The sequence below is a fragment of the Nyctereutes procyonoides genome, unplaced genomic scaffold (assembly GCF_905146905.1).
Source record: "Nyctereutes procyonoides isolate TBG_1078 unplaced genomic scaffold, NYPRO_anot_genome, whole genome shotgun sequence".
NCBI lineage: Eukaryota > Metazoa > Chordata > Mammalia > Carnivora > Canidae > Nyctereutes > Nyctereutes procyonoides.
In genome coordinates, this window is record NW_026575125.1 from 41,702,209 (window position 1) to 41,728,690 (window position 26,482).

The following is a 26,482-nucleotide window of genomic DNA, read 5'->3' on the forward strand; positions in this document are numbered from 1 at the left end:
GGGGGTGAGCTACCCAATCTCCCTGTGTATTCATGCTTTTATCTCATAAAAATATACATACACGCAAACTACAAGTGAAGTGATTTAAAATCATTTTGTTCAAATATGGAAAGACAATGGTGGGCTTTATTACAGGATATTTTCAGAGGTCACCAGGCTCACCAAATAAATGTATTCTGGTCTCAATTACTTCCGGTTTCCATGATGTGATCCCAACTGACCTAAGAATCACCTTATTTGGCACCCTCAGGAAAGCAATGCCTGTGAGCCTTCGGAACTGGCTGGGTACCTGTTGTTCTGACCGATTCTTCTCCTTATTCACTCAAAAATAATTAAACTCTCCATTGAACATATGTGTGTTAAATGTTATGAAATCCCATGTCTAGAATCTAACTTCATAATCACTTCCATGGAACAAAATATTCATTTTTAAAAGTTTAATTCATTGAAAAGGTAGTACATCCACATAGCACAATTTTCAAAAGTTATGAAAGGACATACAGTTGTCTCCCTCCTGGTTCCATACCCCTAAGCCACCCACTTCCCTTCCCCTTCCCCAGAGGTAATCAGGGTACTCAGCTTCTTTTGTAACTTCCCAGAGCTCATTTATGCATATATGCTCAATTACGTACTTGCCATCTATTCTTTTTATATACGAACAGTAGCCTATTATATTCACCATCCTGAACCTTGCTTTTTGCACCTAATAATAATGTATGTTGGAGATCATCCCACATCAGTACACTCAGGACACTTGATGTCCAAGTTCTCTTTATATATTCACTTTGTCTACCTAGGAGTTTGCTGCATTAAATGGATTTCAGGATCCAGACCCCTACCACCTGGACAACTTTCAACCTTTTGCTCTCACAAACCATGCACTAGTGAGTATCTGATGTGCATTCATCATTTTGTACGTGCATGAGTATATACATTTCCAGACGTGGAATTGCATTTGTGGTTTTCATTACTTCAGAATAGTTTTTAAGTAAGAGTTTTTCCTGGACTTGCTGCTTCCTGGAGGTTCATGTGGGGTAAGAAACCAGGGCCACATTCTAGGCGGATAAGTTTTTCTTAAAATTGCTTTTTTTTTTCTTTTTCCATTTGGTATTTCTTTTAGAGTTGACCTCTAAGAGTCAGTAAACTGGGCAGCTGTAGGGTTCTTCAGAAGGAACACTCCCCTTCTCTCACCCTAGCCCCTGCCAAGTGCTCTGCTCATGAGTACAGACTACTTTCTACAAATATGGCTTGTCTGAGCAATCCCTTGTCGAGGCCTCTCCTTGGACCCCCAAATGGGTCTAAGAGACCTCCTACCTCCTTCCTGCCCATGCCAGCTGGTACTGCTGTGGATGGTGGTTGGCCTTGCACTCAGAGGCTATCCTGAACCTCTACTAAGTGTCCTCACCAGTGCTGTCTCACAGCTGCAGCCCTGAGTGTTCCCTTTGACGTCTCCTGCCCCGGTGCTCAATCTCCTCTGCCTCTGGCAGTTCTCTCATCGGGATTTCGGCTATCTTCTCATTGTGTCACATTAGAGATTACACTTTTGCTTTTGCTCCTTGTAGTGTTTTGGTGAAGACTGAGCTAAAAAGAAGAGAGGCTGACTTTTACTCCCTGTATTTGAACCAGAAGTCAGAATGTACTTTTGAAGTGTTAATTCAATGGACAAAACTTTCCCTCAGTGAACGTAAACAGGCACCCTTGATCCTACTCTCTAATGTGCAATGAGCTTTGACTTACGGCTGTGGCCTTTCCCATGGGCCTTCTTTCCTGTGTGTGTTCTCTGATGCACAATAAGGTTTGATTTTTGGGTAAAGGCTTTTCCACATTCTGTACACTTGTAGGGTTTCTCTCCAGTATGAGTTCTCTGGTGTACAGTGAACGTGGATTTTTCTCTGAAGGCTTTGCCACACTCGGTGCATGCATAGGGTTTCTCTCCTGTGTGTGTTCGCTGATGTATTATGAGCTGAGACTTTTGGCTAAAAGCTTTCCAACATACAGGACATTCATAGGGTTTCTCTCCTGTGTGAATTCTCTGATGTATAATGAGCTTAGATTTTTCTCTGAAGGCTTTGCCACATTCGTTACATTTGTAGGGTTTTTCTTCCGTATGAGTTCTTTGATGTATAATGAGGTATGATTTCTGGGAAAATGCTTTTTCACATTCACTGCATTCATAGGGCTTCTCTCCTGTATGACCTCTCTGGTGGAGCATGAGATAGGATTTCTGAGAGAATGCTTTCTCACATTCATTACATTCAAAAGGTTTCTCTCCTGAATGAGTTCTCTGATGTACACCAAGGTTTGATTTTTGGGTGAAGGTTTTCCCACACACGTCACATTCATAGGGTTTCTCTCCTGTATGAGTTCGCTGATGCACGATGAGGGTTGACTTCTCATTGAAAGACTTCCCACATTCAGTACACTTATGAGGTTTCTCCCCCGTGTGAGTTCTTTGATGTATAATGAGGGTTGACTTATCACTGAAAGTTTTCTTACACTCATTACATTCATGGGGTTTTTTTCCTGTATGCGTACTATGATGTATAATTAGATCAAGCTTCTGTATGAAAGATTCCCCACATTTAGTGCATTCGTAAGTTTTCTCTCCTGTGTGGGTTTTCTGATGGACAATGAGGTTTGACTTCTGAGTGAAGGCTTTTCCACATTCATTACATTCATAAGGTTTCTCTCCTGTATGAGTCCTGTAATGTATTATGACAGTTGACTTTTCTCTGAAGGCTTTTCCACATTCTGGACACTCAAAAGGTCGCTCTCCTGTATGACTTCTCAAGTGTATAATGAGCTGAGATTTTTGGCTAAAGGCTTTTCCACATTCAGTACATCCAAAAGGTTTCTCTCCTGTATGAGTTCTCCAATGTACAATGAGGTGTGACTTCTTGCTGAAGGTTTTCCTACACGCGGTGCATTCAAAGGGTTTCTCTCCATTTTTAATTCTCTCTTGTAGACTAAGACCTTTCTTTCGCCTGAGGGCTTTCCCATACTCTCTATATCCATGGGGTTTTACTCCAGGAGTTGTTTTCTCATATTCGGTATGGAAGAATAATTTTGCACATCCATTATCATGTTTCTTTCCTACAGAGCTTCTGGTAAATAGGTCTAAATTATCTACCATACTATTTCCAAATGACTCATGTTTATGGGATCTTTGTATTGAAGCAACAAGGTTTGTATTCAGATGAAATGCATTTCCAAATTCATTGTAGTCATAGCCAGTCTTGGTGATAATTGTTTTGTCAGGGAATCCAACTTGCATCAACAAATATCTATCTTGGTCAACTTGGTGCTGTCTCTCAATCTGTTCATCAACTTGACAGGCTTCTTCTAGAAGGAAATAAATAAATAAAATAATAAATAATAAAATAAATAATAAATAATAATATTTATATATTATTAAATAATAATAATAAAATAAATAAAATAAATAAATAAATCATTTTTGTAATTTAACATTCTATAATGGACCTTTTTTAAAAATACCCTACCCTATAAATGCTGACAGTATTATCTCATTTTATCTGAGTTCCTAGAGAGAGTCTTAACCATCAAATCTTGTTCTTTTACTGAAATCCCACCTGCTAGTCTCTTTGTTACCAAGAACAATCTTACCCTGACATCTCAGTATTTCTTACCTTTACTTTTACATCATCTCGGATTTCCATAAACTCTGGGGAACTTATCAACCTTTAAGCGTACATGACTTACGCTATTTATAACTAGGTAAAATGCAACTGTGGTTAGTGGATTCAAATCTTACAACAATCCCAAATCCACATTCTTAGTGAATAGGACAAAGATCTAGAATAATTAACCTTACAAAAAACAAAAAAAAAAAAAACCTTAAAGAACTTTCCCCAATCTGGATTCATCTAAGTTTGCATTCATACTTCAATATTACCTTCTGCTCCTGTTTTCACTATTTTCTGCTCCTGTTTTCACTATTTTCACTAAAAACTATGTCTATATTAATGCCAACTCCTTCCTCATGTTATGCTATAATCAGAATTTAGATAACTTTCAAGAAACAATTCAGTCTTTTCAAAAAAGCTTACTCTGATCTTCCTAACTTTAATTTTTTAAATTTCTAAAGTAGTCATCTGTACTGCTCATTTAGACAGTTAAAGTTGCAAAGCTTCGCCTTAAATATACCATATTTCATCAACTGTAAGATGCATATTATTTCACATTTTAACACATCACTGAATCCAAATGTACCTTATAACCAATGGCATGTCATCAATTAATTGGTGCCAATTTTTCTTAGTAGTATGTATTAAAATCAATTGGATCTTGAAGTCAGTAAAATATGGTAAATAATTTTTGCATATATAATGAATTTTAATGATTTCTGTAGTTTTCACCTTTTCCTAAAATTTTGTAACAAAATTATCAAACATACAGAGAAGATGAAACAGTAGAAAACTACTCATACTACCACTTAGATTTAATAGTGATAACATTTGAAATAGTAAAACTGAATTTTAAAATGGAGCATGTTGTTAGGACATCCTTAATTTCATTAGCAAAGCACTAATTCTTAGTCACACATGAACATCAGAATCACAGAAAAAGGTTTTTTTTTTTAGATCTTATTTGAGACAGACTGAGCTGTGCAGTGGTGAGGGGTAAGGAGGTGGAAGACAGATCAGCAGACTCCCTGATGAGCAGGAAGCCCCATGCGGGGCTTGATCACAGTACTCTGAGATGCCCAACCGACTGATCCACCCAGGTTCAGAAAAAAAACTTTCAAAGTACACCTAATAGAACACAAGCTCCACCAAGCATCTACTAAATCTGGATGTCATTAGGTGGTAAGAAGCAGCATAATTAGGGCCATAAACCTTCTAATCCAGGATCAAATCCTGACTCAACCACTCACTTGCTCTGTGACCTTAGCAACTTACTTATCTATTCATATTTTATTTCCTACCTGGAAACAGGAATTATAACAGTACCCACCTAAATATGTTGATGGGATTAAACTATTTATAACAGGGCATGCATGGCACACAGGAAGTACTTTCAACTGTTTACTAAAACAACTGATGCTACTACTGCAAGAACAACTATTTGATTAACAGCCACTACACTACTATAAAAAGGAATTATATTTAACTTAATCCTGGGATCAAGACCTGCATCAGGCTCCCTGCCGGCACTCCCCCTGCTTGTGCACTCTCTCTCTGTTAAATAAATAAAATCTTGGGACGTCTGGGTGGCTCAGCCATGTTGAGCGTCTGCCTTCGGCTCAGGGCATGATCCTGGAGTTGTGGGCTGTGAGGAGCCTGCTTCTCCCTCTGCCTGTGTCTCTCATGAATAAATAAATAAATCCTTAAAAATAAATACATAAAATCTTTTAAAAAATGTACATAGTGGACTACCATTTTTCTAAGGAAAGAAATATATATTTATATACACTCATCATGTAAACAATGGAAGAATATACCTTTCAATTTTAATGAATGGTTACCTACAGAAGGAAGGAAAAGAGTGAAATGAAGGGAAAGAAGCTGAACTGCTTCAAATACACCTTGTTTTCTAGACTTGACTTTGGAACCAAGTATTTTATATTATCATAAAGCAAAACTGAATTTAAAAGGATTCCACAATAATAATATATCCTCATCTGTATTTCTAAATCATTTCCAACCATGAAGTCTTGATTATCAATGATACCAACATGATTACCTCAATTGATTCAAACCACTATAGACAGCAGTCTCAGAATAATATTAACAATATTACCATCAGATTTAAGATTAACAGAGCAGCCCAGGTGTTTCAGCGGTTTAGCGCCGGCTTCAGCCCAGGGCGTGATCCTGGAGACCAGGATCAAGTCCCACATAGGGCTCCCTGCATGGAGCCTGCTTCTCCCTCTGCCTGTGTCTCTACCTCTCTCTCTTCTCTCTGTATTTCTCATGAATAAATAAATAAAATCTTTTTAAAAAAAGATGTAAGATTAACAAATTAAAAACCTTTAAGTCCGGAATTAGATTTGGAAATACCGATTTTTTTAAATGAAGTGGAAATACCAATTTGAAAACATGATATGTTTTCTTTTAAAAGCCTTTTTGTGAGATACCTGGGTGTTTCAGTCAGTTGAGCATCTGCCTTCAGCTCAGGTCATGATCCCAAGGTCACAGGATCAATCCCTGCACTGCATCAGGCTCCACGCTCAGAGGACAGTCTGCTTCTCCCTCTGCCCCTCCCCCTGCTCATGCTCTCTCAAATAAAGAAAGAAAATTTTTTTAAAAATATTTTTTACATAGTTCCAAGCCCTGTCAATTTTTAAAAGGCCTAGAAACAATTCCCTAACATCCAAATTGTGGTCTCAAAACAGTATTTATCACAAAAAAGGAAAAAACACAGGGTTCCTTAGAGAAATGGCTGATTCCAGGCCATGAAATGAACCTGGAACATCTTGTAACATCAGAAAGCAAGGAAGCTACCAAAGACTCAGGAGCCAATTTGAAGGGGTTTCTGTTGGCCAGAGATAGGGCAGTTTGATTCATAGTGAGAATAAGGCAATGGATTAAAACACACAATAGTCATCTTTTGAATAATGCTACAAAACCAACTCATTACTTTTAAAACTGGTAAACAAATAGAAAAACATACATAACTGAAACAGAACTCATGCAACTAACATATAAGCAAATAACAGATGAAAGGCAGTCCTCTTTATAGAAGTATTCCAGCTAATCAACAAAGAAGGAACAAAATATCACCATTTTGCAAACATTTTTTAAAAAATTTTTAAAGATTTTATTTATTTATTCATGAGAGACACACAGAGAGAGACAGAGGCAGAGGGAGAAGCAGGCTCCATGCAGCGAGCTCGAGGTGGGACTCGATCCCGGGTCTCCAGGATCACACCCTGGGCGGAATGCAGCGCTAAACCACTGAGCCACCAGGGCTGCCCACATTTTGCAAACACTAATGAAGATAAAAGCAATAGTCACTACTGTTAACTACAATAAACAACCAAGCATTACACACCTCCTGATGGAAGTATGTCACACCAGCTAGGAAGTAAACTTGTTAAAAGAAAAAGTAGAACCCTGAATCTGATCAAATTTCAGAATCTAACCACCAATTTACAAGAAAAACAAGGGACAGACGAATATGTTAAATACCATAAGGTACTCAGTAAAGTCCAGATTGTGGGAAACTAAAAGACAAATTGACTAGTTACTTTAAAAAAAATAAAAGGGGGGCGGGGGAAAGATGGACAGGAATCATTTGTAGGTTTTGAGAAACAAGAATCCGAGCACACTCTGCACTCAAATCCTGATTTCTCAATGATATTCCCCACTAAAAGGAATCAAAGATCCTTGGAGACGTTGCTGATTCTAGGTCTGAAACAGGGAAAGTACAGCGTGAACCTAGAACATATTTTTGTGTTAGAAAGTACTCAAAGAAAGATGGGGTCATGTTAAAAGACAGAGGAGCCAGCCTGAAAGGACTCCTACTAGACAAACTGAGGTCAATTTGAACATCAAAATGAATAATGAGGGTTGCCTGGGTGGCTCAGTCAGTTAAGCATCTACCTTCAGCTCAGGTTACGATCCCAGTATCCCAGGATCGAGCCCCCGAGCCCCGCATCAGCTCCCTCCTCAGCAGGGAACCTGCTGCTCCCTCTCCCTATGCCCCCTCCCTCTGCTCATGCTCTCTCTTGCTTACTCTCACTCTCAAAAATCTTTTTTTAATAAACCCAACAAGATGTATAATAACAGTAGACTTTAATGTATTGGAGCATACTAGAAAATAAAAACCTGAATCCATACTGATACTAAAATTAGTTCATTAATGGGATGGGGTAAGAGAAGAATGCCTAGTTATAAATATATAAGGAATGATAGAAAATTCACCCTTCTTCCAACCATCTTATAAATTGACTCAGGCAAGAATCATCTGTGAGTATTAAAATACTGGACAAAAATTTTTGAGAACAGGATATTCACCATTTGGCAGTTCTACAAAATGTTAAACACGTGTCTGACAATTCCATTCCCATGTACATACTCAAAACATTCATCGCCATAAAAATTCTATGCAGGGATCCCTGGGTGGCGCAGCGGTTTGGCGCCTGCCTTTGCCCAGGGCGCGATCCTGGAGACCAGGGATCGAATCCCACGTCGGGCTCCCGGTGCATGGAGCCTGCTTCTCCCTCTGCCTGTGTCTCTGCCTCTCTCTCTCTCTCTGTGTGACTATCATAAATTTAAAAAAATTCTATGCAAATGTTCATAGCAGCTTTTTAAAAAGATTTTACTTATTTATTCATGAGAGACACAGAGAGAAAGAGGCAGAGACACAGGCAGAGGGAGAAGGAGGCTCCATGCAGGGAGCCCAATGTGGGACTCCATCACAGGACTCAAGAATCATGCCCTGAGCCAAAGGCAGACGCTCAACTGCTGAGCCACCCAAGCTCCCACATAGTAGCTTTATAATAGCCAAAAAAGTGGAAACAACCTAAATATCCATCAACAGATAAATGGATAAACAAAAGTGGCATATCCAGACAAGAGAATATGATTCTACCATAAAAAGGATTGAAGTCCTGATATGTGCTACACTATGAATGAAACTTGAAGCCATGTCAAGTGAAAGAAACCAAACATAAAAGGCCACATTTTGTATGGTTCCATTTATATGAAATCTCTGGAATAGGAAAAACTATTGAGGCAGGAAGTAGTTGCCAGGGCATTGAGGGGAGTGGTGGTTGGAAATGGAGACTGACTGATAGGGGTGAGGGTTTCTTTTTGGGGGTGATAATGACATTATAGAATTAGATAATGGTGATGGCTTCATAACCTGATGAGTATACTAAAAATCGCTGAATTTGTATACTTCAAAAAGAGTGAATGTTATGGTCTGTGAATTATATCTTGATAAAGCTATTTTTTTAAAAAAAAAGACAATCAAGATGTTTTAGGCAAACAAGTCTGATAGGACTATCTAAACTGGATAGAAGTAGGTAATCCAATTTGGAATTAGACTATCAGTCCCTTGGCCTATGATTCCTTTGGGCCTGGCTTCAGATAAGGCAATGGGAAATGAAAATGAGAGAAGTGGCAGGGCTTGGGGGTGGGGACTGGCACTTGACATGTATCCACTGGGGAAAGTAAACTTCTGGGTAAGCACCAACTTAAGGGAAGTGGTCTGGTAGGTGTGGGACAAGGGTGAGGAATGTCAGTCTCATGTCTGGGGTGTTCTGGTCTCTTATCCAATAACATCAAAGGGTCACAACCCTTCTCCAGACACCCCTGAAAGCTCTTTCAGAGGTCCTCACCCCTGGTTGACAAGCTGGCACCTCTTGTCTTCATCATCTGAGTCAACCCCACTTACCTGGAAAGCTCCAAACTGAGATTTTTCTTTCTGCCAGGCATGGACCTTCTAACTCCAATTTGAGGATGAGATCTGGTTTGGTATCCTGCTGCCCTGCTAATGATAAATGACAGTGATACCTCCTTGGGTCTTCAGAGCCTCTGAGAAATAGGAAGGTGGAGTTTGGGGCAGCATGAGAGACCTATCACTTGACTCAATGGTCAAGTCAAACCATTTCACCTGGGTTTTGAGTTCACAAACACCCTGTCAGGAAACTTTGATCCCAGAACGTTTCAATGTCAAACTTTTCAAGCAGTTCAGAGACCTTACAAGTTTTCCAAACTGAGAAAAGAATGGCCCTCTACCATACACAATAATCAGAAGCAGCAAAATTACTCGATGGAGCCATTCTTACCCACAGAGACCAGGTTGCCGTAGGTCTCCAGCATCACTTCTCTGTACAGAGTCTTCTGTGATGAGTTCAGGTACTGCCACTCTTCTGGGGTGAAATCCACAAGCACATCCTCAAATGCCACGAGTTCCTGTAATTGCACATTCCTTTTACTCTAAAACACTGACAACTGGGTGATGAGGATGCAATGTAGGGAAATGCTGACTGGGTTCCCAGTTCATGATGATGATTTAATACAGGATGCCTACTTCCTTGGAAAATTACAAACCAGGGTAAAAAAAAAACTATTCCATCAAGTATATGGAATATTCCATAAGAATACAGGATATACGTAAGACGATGTAGTATTTGCACAAGGATAGACAAATAGTCCAGTAGGACTAAAAAGAAAATCCAAGTATGTATGGACACCTGAGTGTCAACAAAGTTGACACTGGCAAGGCAGTGGGGAGAAGATGATCTTTTTAAATAAATATGGACAGATTAGCTGGATACCTTTATAGGGGGAAAAATCACATTTAGCCACCAACTCACCATACACAAAAATAAGCTACAGAGAAATTATAAATCTAATGTGAAAGATAACACAATAAGGAGCCTATAAAAGAGTACAGGAAAATGTTTTCATAGTCTTGGGGTAGAGAAAGAATTCTAAAACAAGATGTGAAAAATGTTACTCATAAAGGAAAAGGTTTATAAATGTTACAAGATTAAAAGTACAACAGGGAAATACAAATCAAAACCACGATGAGAAACCACAAATCAAAACCATCTCACACTTGTCAGAATGGCTAAAATTAACATAAGAAACAACAGATGTTGGCAAGGATGTGGAGAAAAGGTGGTGGGAATGCAAACTGGTGCAGCCACTCTGGAAAACAGTATAGAGGTTCCTCAAAAAGTTAAAAATAGAACTACCCTATAATCCAGCAATTGCTTTACTAGGTATTCATCCAAAGGATTCATAGATACTGATTTGAAGGGATACATGCACCCCAACATTTATAGCAGCATTTTCTACAATAGCCCAATTATGGAAAGAGCCCAAATGGACAAAGAAGATGTGGTGGTATATGTATACAATGGAACAGCACTCAGCTATAAAAAAAGAATGAAATCTTGCCATTTGCAATGTGGATGGAGCTAGAGAGTATTATGCTAAGTGGAATAAGTCCATCAAAGAAAAATAAATACCGTATGATTTCGCTCATATATGGAATTTAAGAAACAAAATGAACAAGGAAAGGGGAAAATAAGAGAGAGAGAGAGACAGGCAAGCCAAGAAACAGACTCTTTTTTTCCCAAAGATTTATATCTATTTATTCATGAGAGACACAGGGAGAAGCAGGCTCCATGCAGGGAGCCTGATGTGGGACTCGATCCCAGGTCTCCAGTACCATGCCCCCAGGACCATGCCCTGGGCCGAAGGCGGCGCTAAACCGCTGAGCCACCCGGGCTGCCCCAGACTCTTGATTACAGACACCAAACTGATGATTACCAGAGGGGAGGTAGGAGGGTGGGTGGGTGGGAGGATGGGTGAAACAGGTGATAGGGATTAAGGGAGGCACTTGTGATGAGCACCAGGTGTTATATGTAAATGTTGAATCATATTGTGCATATGAAACTAATATAACACTATCTTGGGGCACCTGGGTGGCTGGTTGAGCATCTGCCTTTGGCTCAGGGTGTGGTCCTGGAGTCAAGTCCCACATCTGCCTATGTCTGCCTATGTCTCTGCCTCTCTCTGTGTGTCTCTCATGAATAAATAAGTAAAATCTTAAAAAAAGAAAAAGAAAAAAAACATCAATGAGGCTAAGAGCTGCTTCTTTGAAAAGGTAAACAAAATCAACAAATTGTTAGCCAGACTTAAGAAAAGAGAGCCCAAATAAATACAATCAGAAACAAGCAAGGAGAAATTACAACTCATACCACAGAAATACAAAGGATTAAGAAAATACTATCAACAATTATACACCAACAAATCAGACAGAAATGGATAAACTCCTAGAAACATACAATTCTCCAAGACTGAATCATGATGAATTAGAAAATCTGAAGAACAATTACTAATAATGAAAGTAAATCAGGGGCAGCCTGGGTAACTCAGTGGTTTAGCACCGCCTTCAGCCCAGGGCCTGATCCTGGAGACCCGGGATTGAGTCCCACATCAGGCTCCCTGTGTGGAGCCTGCTTCTCCCTCTGCCTGTGTCTCTGCCTTTCTCTCTCTTTCTTTGAGTGTCTCTCATGAATAAATAAATAAAATCTTAAAAAAAACAGATTTACAAGTGCATCAAAAAAACTAAAATACTTAGGAATAAATTTAACCAAGGATACAAAAGTCATGTATTCTGAAAACCATGTATTTTGACAAAATAAATGGAAGATGACACAAATAAATAAATGGAAAGATATCATGCTCATAGGCTGAAATAAAAAATATTGTTAAAATGCTGTAGCTAAAGCAATCTACAGATTTAATGCAACCTCTATTAAAATACTGAGAGCATTTTTCACAGAACTATAACAAATAATCCTAAACCTTAAAAGGAACCACAAAACATCTCCAACAGACAAAGCAATCTTAAGAAAGAACAAGGCTAGGTATCATGCTCCCTGATTTTATTTATTTTTTTATTTATTTTTTAAACATTTTATATCCTTTTTTAAATTTTTTTTATTTATTTATGATAGTCACACAGACATAGGCAGAGGGAGAAGCAGGCTCCATGCACCGGGAGCCCGACGTGGGGTTCGATCCCGGGTCTCCAGGATCACGCCCTGGGCCAAAGGCAGGCGCCAAACCTCTGCGCCACCCAGGGATCCTGCTTCCTAATTTTAAACTATACTACAAAGGAAATCAAAAAAGTATGGTACTGGGACAAAAAGAGACACATAGATCATGGAATGAAATAGAGACCCCACAAATAAACCCATGCTTATATGGTCAACTAATCGAGAACAAAGGAGGCAAGAATAGAACAATGCAGAAAAGACAGTCTCTTCAATAAATGAGTGCTAGGAAAAGTGGGCAGCTACAGGCAAAACAATGAAACTGGACCGCTTTCATATAGCATATACAAAAATAAGCTCAATACCTGGGGAACACAGTAGGAAGATTATTCACTCTTCTTGGAGGGTATGCCTGAGAGGCAACACTCATGGAGACACCTCCATGGGAACAAAGAGGCTGGCCAATGCCATTTCAATTCCCTACCCCTCAGCATACACAGGGCCATCTGTAGCAAGGAATGTGTCGCTGATGCCGGCTATCTGACTTGCTTACAACAAGTCTATTGCTCCAGCACTCGGGTGGAACTGCCCTTCTCAGTCACGCCAGCCTCAGTCCCAGCACGGCATGCCCCTTCCTCAGAGGCCAGCACAAACCCCTGTCCACCCATCTCCTGACCAGAGGGCTCTGCAGGGCCTTAGTTCCAGTGAAGTTGGTGATGGGTCTCGTTTCACAGGCAGACCACAGCACACCTAGTTCAAACTCGCTACATTCAGACCAGGGACCAAATGCTGCCCAGAGTAGGCAAGGAGAGCCTCTGCAGATAACTGGTGTGAAGGACAGAGCAGCTGAAACTACAACAGCAGGGCTCAAACAGCACACACAGGACACACTCCATGAAGTGCCAGGCCCTGGGCACTACACAGCCTCTTCATAAGGCCATTACTTTCAGAAGCAGGATAAATAAATGGTTCTCCACCACACAGAAAAAGGCAGAGACTTAGATAAAATGTGAAGATAAAGCAAACTCTTAAATGAAAAGAGCAAGGCCATGGCCAGAGATCTAACCAAAACAGATATAAGTAAAAGGCCTGATAGAGAACTTAAAGCAACAAACATAAGGATACTCACTGGGCTTGAGAAAAGAGGAGAAGACATCAGTGAGACACTTAAAAAGAGAGATACAAGTTAAAAAAAAAGAATCAAGGATACCTGCGTGGCTCAGTCAGTTAAGTGTCCAACTCTTGATCTCAGCATTGTGAGTTCAAGCCCCACACTGTGGGAGGGGGGGCTAATTTTAAAAAAATAAATAATCAGAGATGAAAAGTGCAATAAACTAGAAACATGGGCAGCCCTGGTGGCTCAGTGGTTTAGCGCCACCTTCAGCCCAGGGTGTGATCCTGGAGACCCGGGATCGAGTCCCATGTCGGGCTCCCTGCATGGAGCCTGCTTCTCCATCTGCCTGTATCTCTGCCTCACTCTCTCTCTGTGTCTCTCAAGAATAAATAAATAAAATCTTAAAAAAAAAACCCTAGAAACACACCTGATGTAACAAACAGCAGGCTGGAAGACTCAGAGGTAAGAATCTGTGATGTAGGAGACAAAGTAACGGAAAGTAACGAAGCTGAAAAAAAGAGAGGGGAGAATTATGCAACATGAGAATAGACAGGGAACTCAGTGACACCATCAAATGTAATAACATTCATATTGTAGGAGTCCCAGAAGAGGAAGAGAGAAAAGGGGGCAAAAAATTTATTTGAAGAAATAGTAGCTGAAAACTACTCTAATCTGGGGATGGAAACAGGCATCTAGATCCACAAGACACAGAGAATTTCTATCAAAATCAACAAAAGCAGGCCAACACCAAGATATACTGTAATTAGATTTGTAAAATATAATGATAAAGAATAAAATCTTAAAAGCAGTAAAACAAAAGAAGTTCTTAGGGATGCCTGGCTGGCTCAGCTAGTAGAGCATGCAATTCTTTATCTTGAGGTTGTGGGCTTGAGCCCCATTTTGGGTATGGAGATGACTTAAAAAATGAAATCTTTAAAAAAATTAGTCCTTAATGTACAAGGGAAGACCCATAAGGCCAGCTGCAGATTTATCAACAGAACCTTGGCAAGCCAGAAGGAAGTGGCATAATATATTCAAAGTGATCACTGGAAAAATCTGCAGCCAAGAATACTCTATCCTGCAAGGCTATCATTCTGAATAGAAAGAGAGATAATGAGTTTCCCAGACAAACAAAAAATAAAGGAGTACGTGACCACTAAGCTAGCCCTGCAAGAAATATTAAAAGGAAGTCTTTGAGTGGAAAGGAAAGACCAAAAGTGACAAAGACAAGAAAGGAACAGAGAAAATCTCCAGAAACAACAAAAGAAACAAAATGCCAATAAATGCATATCTATCAATAATTGTTCTGAATGTAAATGTACTAGATGTTTCAAAAGACATAAGGTGTCAAAATGGATTAAAAAAAACAAGACCTGGGGATGCCTGGGTGGCTCAGCAGTTGAGCGTCTGCCTTCAGCTCAGGGCATGATCCTGGAGTCCAGGGATCTAGTCCCACATCGGGCTCCGTGCATGGAGCCTGCTTCTCCTCCCTCTGCCTATGTCTCTGCCTCTCTCTCTCTGTGTCTCTTGTGAATAAATAAAGAAAATCTTTAAGAAAACAAAAAAACAAGACCCATCTGTATGCTGCCTACAAGAGATTCATTCATTCATTCATTCATTTATTTATTTTTAAAGTAATCTCTACACCCAACATGGGGCTCAAACTCACAACTCCAAGAGTCACATGACTACTGACCTAACTAGCCAGGCACTTCATACAAGAGAATCATTCTAGACTGAAAGACATCTATAGATTGAAAGTGAAGGGATAAAGAAAAATTTATCACATAAATGAATGTCAACAGAAAGCCAGAGTAACTACTTATACTGAACAAACTAAACTTTAAAACAAAGACTGTAACAAGAGAAGAAGGGCACTATAGCATAATAAACGGGACAATCCAACAAGAAGATAGAACAATTGAAAGTATTTATGCTTCCAACCTGGGAGCACTGAAATATATAAAATGATTAATAACAAACATAAAGAAACTAATTGATAATAATAGTAGAGGATATTAACACCTCACTTACATCAAGGGACAGAAAATCAACAAGGAAACGATGGCTTTGAATGACACACTGGACCAGATAGACTTACAGATATATTCAAACATTCCATCCCAAAACAGCAGAATATATATTCTTTTCAAGTGCATATGGGAGGGGATCCCTGGGTGGCTCAGCGGTTTAGTGCCTGCCTTTGGCCCAGGGCACGATCCTGGAGTCCCCGGATCGAGTCCCGCATCAGGCTCCTGGCATGGAGCCTGCTTCTCCCTCTGCCTGTGTCTCTGCCTCTCTTTCTCTATGCCTATCATGAATAAATTAAAAAAAAAATCTCAAGTGCATATGGGAGAGTCTCCAGAATAAATCACAGATTAGGTCACAAGATAGGACTCAACAAATACAAAAAGATTGACTACAATGCTATGAAACTTGAAGTCAACCACAAGAAAAAATCTGGTAAGATATAAGGGACACCTGGGGGGCTCAGTGGTTGAGCATCCACCTTCAGCTCAGGGCGTGAACTCAGGGTCCTGGGATCGAGTCCGCTGTCAGGCTCCCCACAGGGAGACTGCTTCTCCCTCTGCCTATGTCTCTGCCCCTCTCTCTGTGTGTGTCTTTCATGAATAAATAAATAAAATCTTCAAAAAAGAGCAAGAAAAAAACTCAAATAAAAAACCTAACCTTACACCTAAAGGAGCTAGAAAAACAACAACAAATGAAGCCCAAAGCTAGCAGAAACAAGGAAATAATAAAGATTAGAGCAGAAATAAATGATACAGAAACTAAAAAAAAAAAACAATAGAACAGTTTAATGAAATGAGGGGCTGGTTCTTTGAAAAAAATAATAAAATTGATAAACCTCTTGCCAGACTTACCAAAAAGAAAATAGAAAGGACCCAAATAAATAAAAACACAAATCCAAGTGGAGAGATCACAACTAACAGCATGGAAATCAATTATAAGAGAATATTATGAAAAACTATATGCCAACAAATTGGACAACCTAGAAGAAATGGATAAATTCCTACAAACATATAAGCTACCAAAACTGAAACAGAAGAAATAGAGAACTTGAACAGACCCTAACCAGCAAGGAAATTGAATTAGTAATCAAAAAAATTCCCAACAAACAAAGTCCAGAGTGTTCACTTCGGCAGCAGATATACTAAGAAGTCCAGGACCAGATGGCTTCACAGACAAATTTTTTTACCAAACATTTAAAGAAGAGTTACTACCTATTCTTCTCAAACTATTCCAAAAATAGAAAAGGAAGGAAAACTTATAAATTCATTCTAGGAAACCAGCATTACCCTGATACCAAAACCAGATAAAGACACCACTAAAAGAGAACTACAGACCAAATATCCCTGATGAATTCACATGGATGTAAAAATTCTTAATAAAATACTAGCAAACGAAATCCAACAATACAGTAAAAAAATCATTCACCACGATCAAGTGTAATTTACTCCTGGGTTGTGAGGGTGGTTCAATGTTCACAAATCAATCAATGTGATACATCACATTAATAAAACAAAGGATAAGAACCAATGATCATTTCAATAGATGCAGAAAAAGCATTTGACAAAGTACAATATCCATTCATAATAAAAATTCTCAACAAAGTAGGTTTAGAGGGAACATATCTCAACATCATAAAGGCCATCTATGAAAAACCAACAGCTAATATCATCCTCAATGGGGAAAAACTGAGAGCTTCTCCTCTATAGTCAGGAACAAGACAGAAATATCTACTTTCCCACTTTTATTTACCTGAGTACTGGAAGTCCTAGTCACTGCAATCAGAGAACAAAAATAAATAAAAAGCATCCAAATTGGCAAGAAAAAGTAAAATTTTCACTACTCGCAGATGACACGACACTGTCTATAGAAAACCTGAAAGACTCCACCAAAACACTGCTAGAACTGATACACGAATTCAGTAAAGTCTCAGATACTAAATCAATGTACAAAAATCTGTTACATTTCTATTTACCAATAATGAAGCAGCAGAAGAAAATTAAAGAATCAATTTACAACTGCACCAAAAACAGTAAGATACCTAGGAATAAACCTAACCAAAGAGGTAAAAGACCTGAACTCTGAAAACTAAAATACTGATAAAAGACATTGAAGATGACACAAAGAAATGGAAAGACAGGGGTGCCTGGATAGCTCAGTCAGCTAGAGCTAAGACTCTTGATTTCGGCTCGGGTCATTATCTCGGGGTTGTGAGATCAAGCCCCACATCAGGCTCTATGCTCAACGTGGTGCCTGCTTGAGATTGTCCCTGTCCCTCTGCGCCTTCCTCCTGCTCGCTCACTCTCCCTCTCTCCAATAATAAATCTTAAAAAAAAAGAAATTGTGGAGATGACACAAAGAAATGGAAAGACATTCTGTGCATATAGTTTGGAAAAGCAAATATTGTTAAAATGCCTATACTACCCAAAGCACAATCTACATATTTAATGCAATCCCTATCAAAATACCAACAGCATTTTTCACAGAGCTAGAACAAACAATCCTAAAATTTGTATGGAACCGCAAAAGGCCCCGAATAGCCAAAGCAACCTTGAAAAAGAAACGCAAAGCTGGAAGCATCACAATTCCAGACTTCAAGTTATATTATAAAGCTATAGTAATCAAAACAGTATGGTGCTGGCACAAAAATAGGCACATAGATCAACAGAACTGATGAGAAACCCCAGAAATAAGCCCACACTATATGGTGAACTAATCTTGGACAAAGCAGGAATTTGCATTCTACAAATGGTGTTGGGAAAACTGGAAGGCAACATGCAAAAGAATAAAACCAGATCACTTTCTTATATCATACACAAAAATAAATTCAAAATAGATGAAATGTGAGACACAAAACCATAGAAATCCTAGAAGAGAACACCAGCAGTAACTTCTTTGACATGGGCAGAAACAGCTTTCTAGGTGTATCTCCCGAGGCAAGGGAAACAAAAGCAAAAATGAACTATTGGGACTTCAAACAAAATAAAAGGCTTCTGCACAGTGAAGGAAACAATCAACATAACTAAAAAGCAACTTACAGAATGGGAGAATATATGTGCAAATGACCTATCTGAAAAAGGGTTAGTATCCAAAACATATAACAAATTTACAAAACTCAACACCCCAAAAACAAATAATCCAATTTAAAAAATGGGCAGAAGGAGCACCTGGGTGGCACAATCGGTTAATCATCCAATCTTGGTTCCAGCTCAGGCCATGATCTCAGGGTTGTGAGATAGAGCCCTGTATTGGGCTCCATGCTCAGCACACAGTCTGCTTGGGATTCTCTCTGTCTCGCTCCCTTTGCCCCCCTCCCCTGCACACTCGCTCTCTCTCAAATATATAAATCTTTAAAAAAAAATGGGCAGAAGACAATAGACTTTTTTCAAAAGAAGACATCCAGATGGCTAAGAGACACATGAAAAGACACTCAACATCACTGATCATCAGTAAAATGGAAATCAAAACTACAGTAAGTTATCCCTTCACACCTGTCAGAATGGCTAAAATCAACAATCATAAAAAAACAGCAAGTGTCAGGTGCCTGGATGGCTCAGTGGGTTAAGCATCTGTCTTCAGCTTTTTTTTTGGAGGGGGCTCCCTGCTCAGTGGGGAGTCTGCTTCTTTCTCTGTCCCTCCCCGTGGGGCTCCCTGCTCAGTGGGGAGTCTGCTTCTTTCTCTGTCCCTCCCCGTGCTCCTGCACTCTCTCAAATAAATAAAATCTTTAAAACGTTTTTTAAAAAAACAGGTGTTAGTGAGGTTGTGGAGAAAGGGGAACCCTCTTGTACTGCTGGTGGGAATGCAAACTGGTGCAGCCACTCTGGAAAATAGTATGGAGGTTCCTCAAAAATTAAAAAATAGACCTATTCTACAACCCAGCAATCACACTACTAGGTATTTACCCAAAGAATAAAAAAATACTGGGACGCCCAGGTGGCTCAGCAATTGAGCATCTGCCTTCAGCTCAGGGCATGATCCCGGGATCCAGGATTGGGTCCCACATCGGGCTCCTTGCGGGGAGCCTGCTTCTCCCTCTGCCTGTGTCTCTGCCCCCGCCCCGTGTCTCTGATGAATAAATAAATAAAATCTTTTAAAAAATGCTAATTCAAAGGGATACATGCACCCCAATGTTTATAGCAACATTATCTACAATAGCTAAATTATGGAAACAGCTGCATGGTAACCAACTGGAATTTAAATGAAAACTTAAAAAAAAAGACAGCATGGTACCGGCAAAGGGTTAGGTAAGATATATAGATCAATAGAACAGAATCCGAATATAGATCCACAAATATGGTCAACAGATTTATGACAAAACTCCAAAAGCAATTCAAAAGAGAAAAATGATCCTTTCAACAAATGGTGTTGGAACAAATGGAATTCCATATACAAAATAATAACCCTCAACCTAATCTCCACACCTTATATAAAAATTAATTCAAAAGAGATCATAGGTCTAAATGTAAAATTTTAAACTGTGAAACTTATAGAATCGGAAAAAATCTTCACGACCTAGAATCCAGCAGAGAGTTCTTAAACCTGACACCAAAATCACAACACATAAAGGAAATAATTCATAAACTGGACATTTTCAAAATTAAAAATTCTTACTCTGTGAACAACATTGTTAAGAGAATTAAAAAAAAACCATACAAACTATGTATCTGACAAAGGACTTGTACACAGACTATATAAATAACTCTCAAGTCTCAATAGTGAGAAAACAAAAAATCCAATTTTAAATAGGCAGAAGAGCTGATTGCACACTTCATCAAAGAGGATATACGAAAAGTAAATAAGCATATATAAAGATCTTAAACATCACTAGCTATTAGTGAAATGCAAACTAAAGCCATGATGAGATACCAACTATACTGCTAGAATGACTAAAATTAAAAATGCTGACAATATCCTGTGCTGGCAAAAATGTGAAGCAACTGGAATTCTTGTACGTTGCTGGTGGAAATGAAAAATGACTCAATCATTCTGGAAAACAGTTTGGCAGATTCTTAAAAAGTTAAACATACACTTACCGTATGACCCAGCAATCCAATATTTATTCTAGAGAAATGAAAACATATGTTCACACAAAAACCTATGTATGAATGTTTAGTTGTACTCATAATTTCCAAAAACTGGTAACAATTCAAATGTCTTTCAACAGGAGAATGGATAGATAAGCTGTGGTACCTCTATACCATGAATACTATCCAGCAAAAAAAAAAAAAAAAAAAAAAAAAAAGAACTGATACACACAACTTATCTCAGTCTCCCGGGAATTACAGCAAGTAAAATACCCTCAGTTTCAAAAGGTCACACACTCTATGATTTAATTTTTTTATCACATTCTTGAAATGACAAAATTCTAGAAATGAAGAATGGTATTTCCCAGGAGTCTAAAAAGAATGGAAGGACTGGGGAAAAGGGGTGGATTTAGCAATAAAAGGGCAACATAAGGGATGTTTCTGGTGGTGGAACTATGTCTTGACCATATCACAATCAACATCCTGGTCATGACATTATACCATAGCTTTGTTAAGATGTACCATTGGGGGAAACTAGGTAAAGGATACACAGGATTTCTCTGTATTATTTTTATAATTGCACATCAGTGGATTATCTCAAAAGATCATTTAATTTTTTTAAAAAAGGTTACGTGCCATATGATTCCTTTATATGACATTCTTGAAGATTAAACTATAGTGACGCAGAACAAATCTGTGGTTGCCTGAAGTTATAGGTGGGGAAGGATTAGACATAAAGGGGTAGCGTAAGGCATTTTTTTTGGCTTGATGAAACCATTCTCTATCCCATAGATTAGTTACACCAGTCTGTATTGGTGACATGCCTTCATCCCAGCACTGACTTTAACAATGCCAAATGTGTTCACATTTATTGTACTGGACAATAACAACAAAAACAATTACTAATGCACACTAATTTTAAACATTTTTTTAAGTGAATAGAAAAAGATGGTTGGCTGTGAGCACCTACAGGACTCTGTCTCTTGGCCAAGTGAAAATCCTAAGTCTGACTTATAAAATTACGTCAGGAAAACGATTCCAAGAAAAGCAAGTTCTCTAAGATATTTCATTCCCAAATTCCAGTTTGACATTGTGTCTTCAGCTCACTGAGGAATGCCATAAGAAATATCTGCAGGAAACCACGGATTGCATTTATCACTGCTGTGGCTGAAGACAATTCCACCATCCATATGAAGACTCAGAAAAGAAATGCCTTGGAAGGCAATTACAGGAAACCTTTACTTCCCTGAGGACTCGGTGTGCTCTCTCCTGATAACTAAGGGGAGCCAGCTTCCTTTAAGTTTCCCTCTGGCAGCCAGAGGCTCAAAGAGATATCTGTAAGTCAATGTTAGTATATGTTACATCCTAAGTCCTCCATGTCTACATTCTAACTTGGCCTTGCGGCTGCCTCTCATTTCCCAATCCTAATGCTTATTTACAAATAATTTCCTATTTTATGTAAGAAATTCCTACATAGCTCATCACATCCATGGTTCAAAAAGGGGGGGTGCGGTGGGGAGGAACAGACAACATACTTACCTGGGACTTGGCCATTTCCTGCTCTTCTTGGGAAAAGGCAGAGACGTGTGAAGGCTGAACTGGAAGAATGGAGAAGTGTACAGCATATGAGAGTACTCATCAGGCTTATCTGCCCGGAATTATCTGCCTAGAAATCCCCTCATTGGCTGGGAATGAAGCCAATTTGTGGAAGTTTGGGCACCCTTGTGGTTTGAACACCCACCTGTGTATTCTTGACTCTTCCTCACATAAGCATCTAACACAAAAGATTTTTTCCTATATACACTTGTGTACTGACCCAAAAATTGTATTTCCAGCCATTTTCCTTAATGAAATAATGTATTCTAATGCTTCACGATTCCTCTATAAGTACTTTCATCTCATCACTGACTTTATAGATGCCAAAATTAACCTTATATGACTCAAGGTAAGAGATTATTAAGAAAATACAAGGGAAGAAATGCTACACAGCTATTAAAATATTGTATGGAACTGTATACTTTAGTATCTGTGTACTTTTCTGTACATATTTCTAAATTAAAAGTTTTTAAAATGTCACAATAAATTTTTAAGCTGAATCACAGTAAACTTCTGAATGAAAAAAAGGTAGGTTATAAAACTGCAGGAACTCATTTCAAAGTATACGTGAAATGTTTAAAAATGCATACCCCTAATACACACTAAAAACTGTCTAAGAATGGACATTTAAATTTAGGGGGATAAAATCAATTTCTTCTGATTTTCTTTCCCTCTATTTTTAATTAATCTGTAATTCAAAAGTGCTAGCATTTGTTAAACACCAAGAACACTGAACTTTGAAAACTATCATCCTCGTGATACTTGAATCCCGACGATCCCAACCCCCCCCCGCCCCACCCCCGCAGACCCGGTAGCAGTAGTGTCTCCCACCCCGCCCCCCCAACCCCAAGCTTTAAGCTCTGAGGTGAGTCCTCTCAGGTGCCTCTTCCTTCTCCTCACCTCACTGGGGCCGGCTTGCCCAGGAGTCAGAAGGAAGCCTTCGGGTGCAGATTCACTTCAGAGGTGGTATTCACACCAGGCCCCTACCCTGGGGCGCGTGGGCAAGGGGAGAGGGGCAAGAGAGGGGGGCGCGCCTAAGGAGGGGCCTGAGGAGTGCGTATGAACCCTTAGCGCAGGTCACTGTGCTGGAAAATGTGTAAAAGTCAACGTTTAGCAAGCCCCATTCAACCCTGACTAGTCCCATAACTTTGTTCACTATCGTGCCCAGAGACCTTCAATCGGTCTCCCATCACCCCATCACCCCCCAACTCCCCCCATCAATGACCCCCCAACACCAAATCCCCCGTCGTTCGTCCCCCACACAAGTCCCCATCACAGCCCATCACCTCTAGCGCTCGCCCTCTCAACCTCCACCCCCCTCTCACCCTCTCGACAATAGATTTTCTGCTCACTGCAGAGAAGACCAGTACAAGAACTGGCTCCGAAAAGCACTTCCGCTTCGGGACCGACTCGGGCTCCGCAGCCTACAGGGCTGCAGCAGCTGGGCGTGCGCACGCTCAGTGGGGCTTTGAGCCCGCGTCCGCCAATAGTCACCACTGGGCCCCCTCCCGCCCCCCTCCCCCTGGCCCCACGCGAACGCGGCGGGGCCGCGGCGCCTGCGCGGAGGGAAGATGGCCGCACCCGCGCGGTCCCTGCCTTGAGATGGCCGCGCCCACGGGGGCTCTTCCCCTCGAGGGCTGCTGCGTGGGGCAGGTGTTTACTTTGTTCTGCCGAGGCTGTCATTCCTGAGACTTCGAAAACCATTTTCCTTATGGCAGGGAGGGGAATTGCCCAATTGAGGAAAATTCTGGCGGGCGGGAACTTGGTGTCTTGAACCCGAAGGGCAGCATCGGGTGTACAGGTGTAACTGAATAGGAAGCCGGGATGCGTGGCAGAACTGCGCGGCGTGCACAAAGGCTGGGAGGTGGAGAAAGATCACACTGGCTCCCTCCAGTGTCTAGAGCTGGGAGTTTTGAGGGACGGCATAAAAAACAAGCTGAAGAATAAATAAACGGCAACCTAGGATTCCCACACCCTGGGGTGAAGGGAATGTGTTAAGCAGGGGCTGACGGGTTGCTTTCTCTGGATGGCCAGGAACGAAATCCTTTCCTCGGAGGTGACAATTTTGCTGACCAAAAGGAGCTGGCCACACAAATAGCTGAAGCAATGAGCATTCTTTTTTTTTTTTTTTTAAGATTTTTTACTTATTCATGAGAGACACAGAGAGAGAGAGAGAGAGAGAGAGGGAGAGGCAGAGACACAGAAGCAGGCTCCATGCAGGGACCCCGACGTGGAACTCGATCCCAGGACTCCAGGATAACGCCCTGGGCCAAAGGCAGGTGCTAAACCACTGAGCCACCCAGGGATCCGAGCAATGAACTTTCTGATGGAGGGCACATCTTGTTGCAAAGGCCCGGAAGTGGGATCTAATTCCATGTGTTGGAGGAATGGAAACTGGCAGTGTGTTGGGAGCGTAGGAGGTGTGAGGGAGGGAGAGGCAGGTGGGGGCCAGATGCACAGGACCTCCTTTGCCAGGAACAGAGCTCATGCTTCATTCTAGACAGAATGCGAAGGCGTAAAAGGGGAAAGATTTTTTTAAAGATTTTATTTATTTATTCATGACAGACACACAGAGAGAGAGGCAGAGGGAGAAGCAGGCCCCATGCAGGTAGCCCGACATGAGACTCGATCCCAGGTCTCCAGGATCACACTCGGGGCAGAAGGCAGCACTAAACCGCTGAGCCACCGGTGCTGCCCAGGGGAAAGATTTTTAAAAGACCCCCTCAGAAGCAATCTCTCTCATTGTTTATTGCGAATCTTGGACCACTAGAACATGAGCTTCACCGAGATTTGCTTAAGCACTTCCTGTAGGACAGTATTCTAGACATTAGGAATACAGCAAGGGAGAGGACAGAACCAAACAAACACGATGGAGATGGCCTGGTTTCAAACCCCCACCTACCAGCTTTGTAACTAATTAGGGCAGAACTCTCCTCTGTGCTGTTTCCTCATCCAAAAAACGGGGACAGTGACAAATGAATTGATAATTATGATGTAGGAACGAGTTAGGGGCAGATGGGGCTAGACAGGGAAAGATAAGGGAAAGGCCCAAAGTCAGGCTCCCATAAATCTGTGGGCTCCCATAAACCCCAAGGACACTGAGAGGCCCTAGAGTCAGGCTTCTACTCATCCCAAGAAAATAGAGATAGGGCAGCAAAAACAAAAAGAAACTTGGCTCCCTAGCTCCAAAATGTTAGGGAGTATCTCCCTTTAATAGTTACTAAGTAATAATCAAAGAAACTCACCAGACCACAAAGAAATAAGTCATTAAGGTGTTATCAACAGTCCCTGCTCAAACTAAGACTGCACAAGAATCTCAAGGCCATGGGCTACCTGGCTAGCTTCTCAATAAAAGACTGCCACTAAAAGCCCTCAGTCACAACTCTTGTCAGGACCTGTCTCACTTCTGAGAGCTTTCTTTGTATCTTTGCTTAATAAACTTCTATTGCAAAAAAATAAAAAATAAATAAATAAACTTCTATCGCTTTACTCATTCTGTTGTCTGTGAGATTCATTCTTCCACTCCATGAGACAAGAACCTAGCTTTCCCGTATCATTTATGTTTAGAACAATGCATGGCACATAGCAAGCACTACATGTTTTATTATCATGATTATTTAAATAAAATTAGGTGTGTATAAGTATTAAGCTTTTTTTAATAGAAAGGAAAAAAATTAAAAGATAACCTGCAGGCTCCTTTGGAGAACAGACTACAGATGGCAAGGGTAAAAGCAGGAAAAACAGTGTGGCTTCAGCCAACAGGCCCAGCAAAGTGATAATGGTGGCTCGGACCTAGCTCAGTATCTCCTGTGTGCCACATGCTGTATAAAGCACAGGACACGACCTACTTCACTCATATAGTCCCCACTATCTGTGAACAGTCCCATGGCCTCCATTTGTCAGATGAGGAAACTGAGTCCTAGAGAGACTAAGTAACTTGCCCAATGTCACACAGTTTCCTAAGGTTGGATCCTTGACTTCTACCCAATAATATTCCTCTTTTGTTTACTTAGTATCCAATACAACTCAATAATATTCCTCTTTTGTTTATTTAGTATCCAATACAACTTCCAGAAAGTATCTGAGGGTCTTCATCCCAGAACCATTAAAAGTAGCCAAGGAAATGATTCTATCAGAAATCTAGATGGAGCTTCCTAGCAGACAAAGCAAAGAGAGGAAACAGAGGAATAACTCCTACCTCTTGCTCCCGGAAGGATCAGCACTTCTTGGGTA

The 26,482-nt window shown here is 40.3% G+C and overlaps 1 protein-coding gene across 2 annotated transcripts in view; it reads right to left on the reverse strand.

The window, feature by feature from the left end:
• Window positions 1-422: 422 nt before the first annotated feature.
• Window positions 423-26,482, reverse strand: part of ZNF182 (zinc finger protein 182) — a 38,186-nt gene continuing 12,126 nt past the window's right edge. Inside the window, exons 3-7 of one of the 2 annotated variants that reach the window (XM_055337461.1) lie at window positions 23,150-23,334; window positions 22,193-22,251; window positions 9,761-9,887; window positions 9,367-9,459; window positions 423-3,339 (exon numbers count right to left, since the gene is read on the reverse strand). In XM_055337461.1, coding sequence (XP_055193436.1) covers window positions 1,712-3,339; window positions 9,367-9,459; window positions 9,761-9,887; window positions 22,193-22,207 — 1,863 coding nt within the window. In that variant the 5' untranslated portion in view covers window positions 22,208-22,251; window positions 23,150-23,334 and the 3' untranslated portion in view covers window positions 423-1,711. Of the gene's footprint in view, window positions 3,343-9,366; window positions 9,463-9,760; window positions 9,888-22,192; window positions 22,252-23,149; window positions 23,335-26,482 lie in introns of both variants that reach the window. The other variant, XM_055337460.1, reaches the window with a different exon arrangement.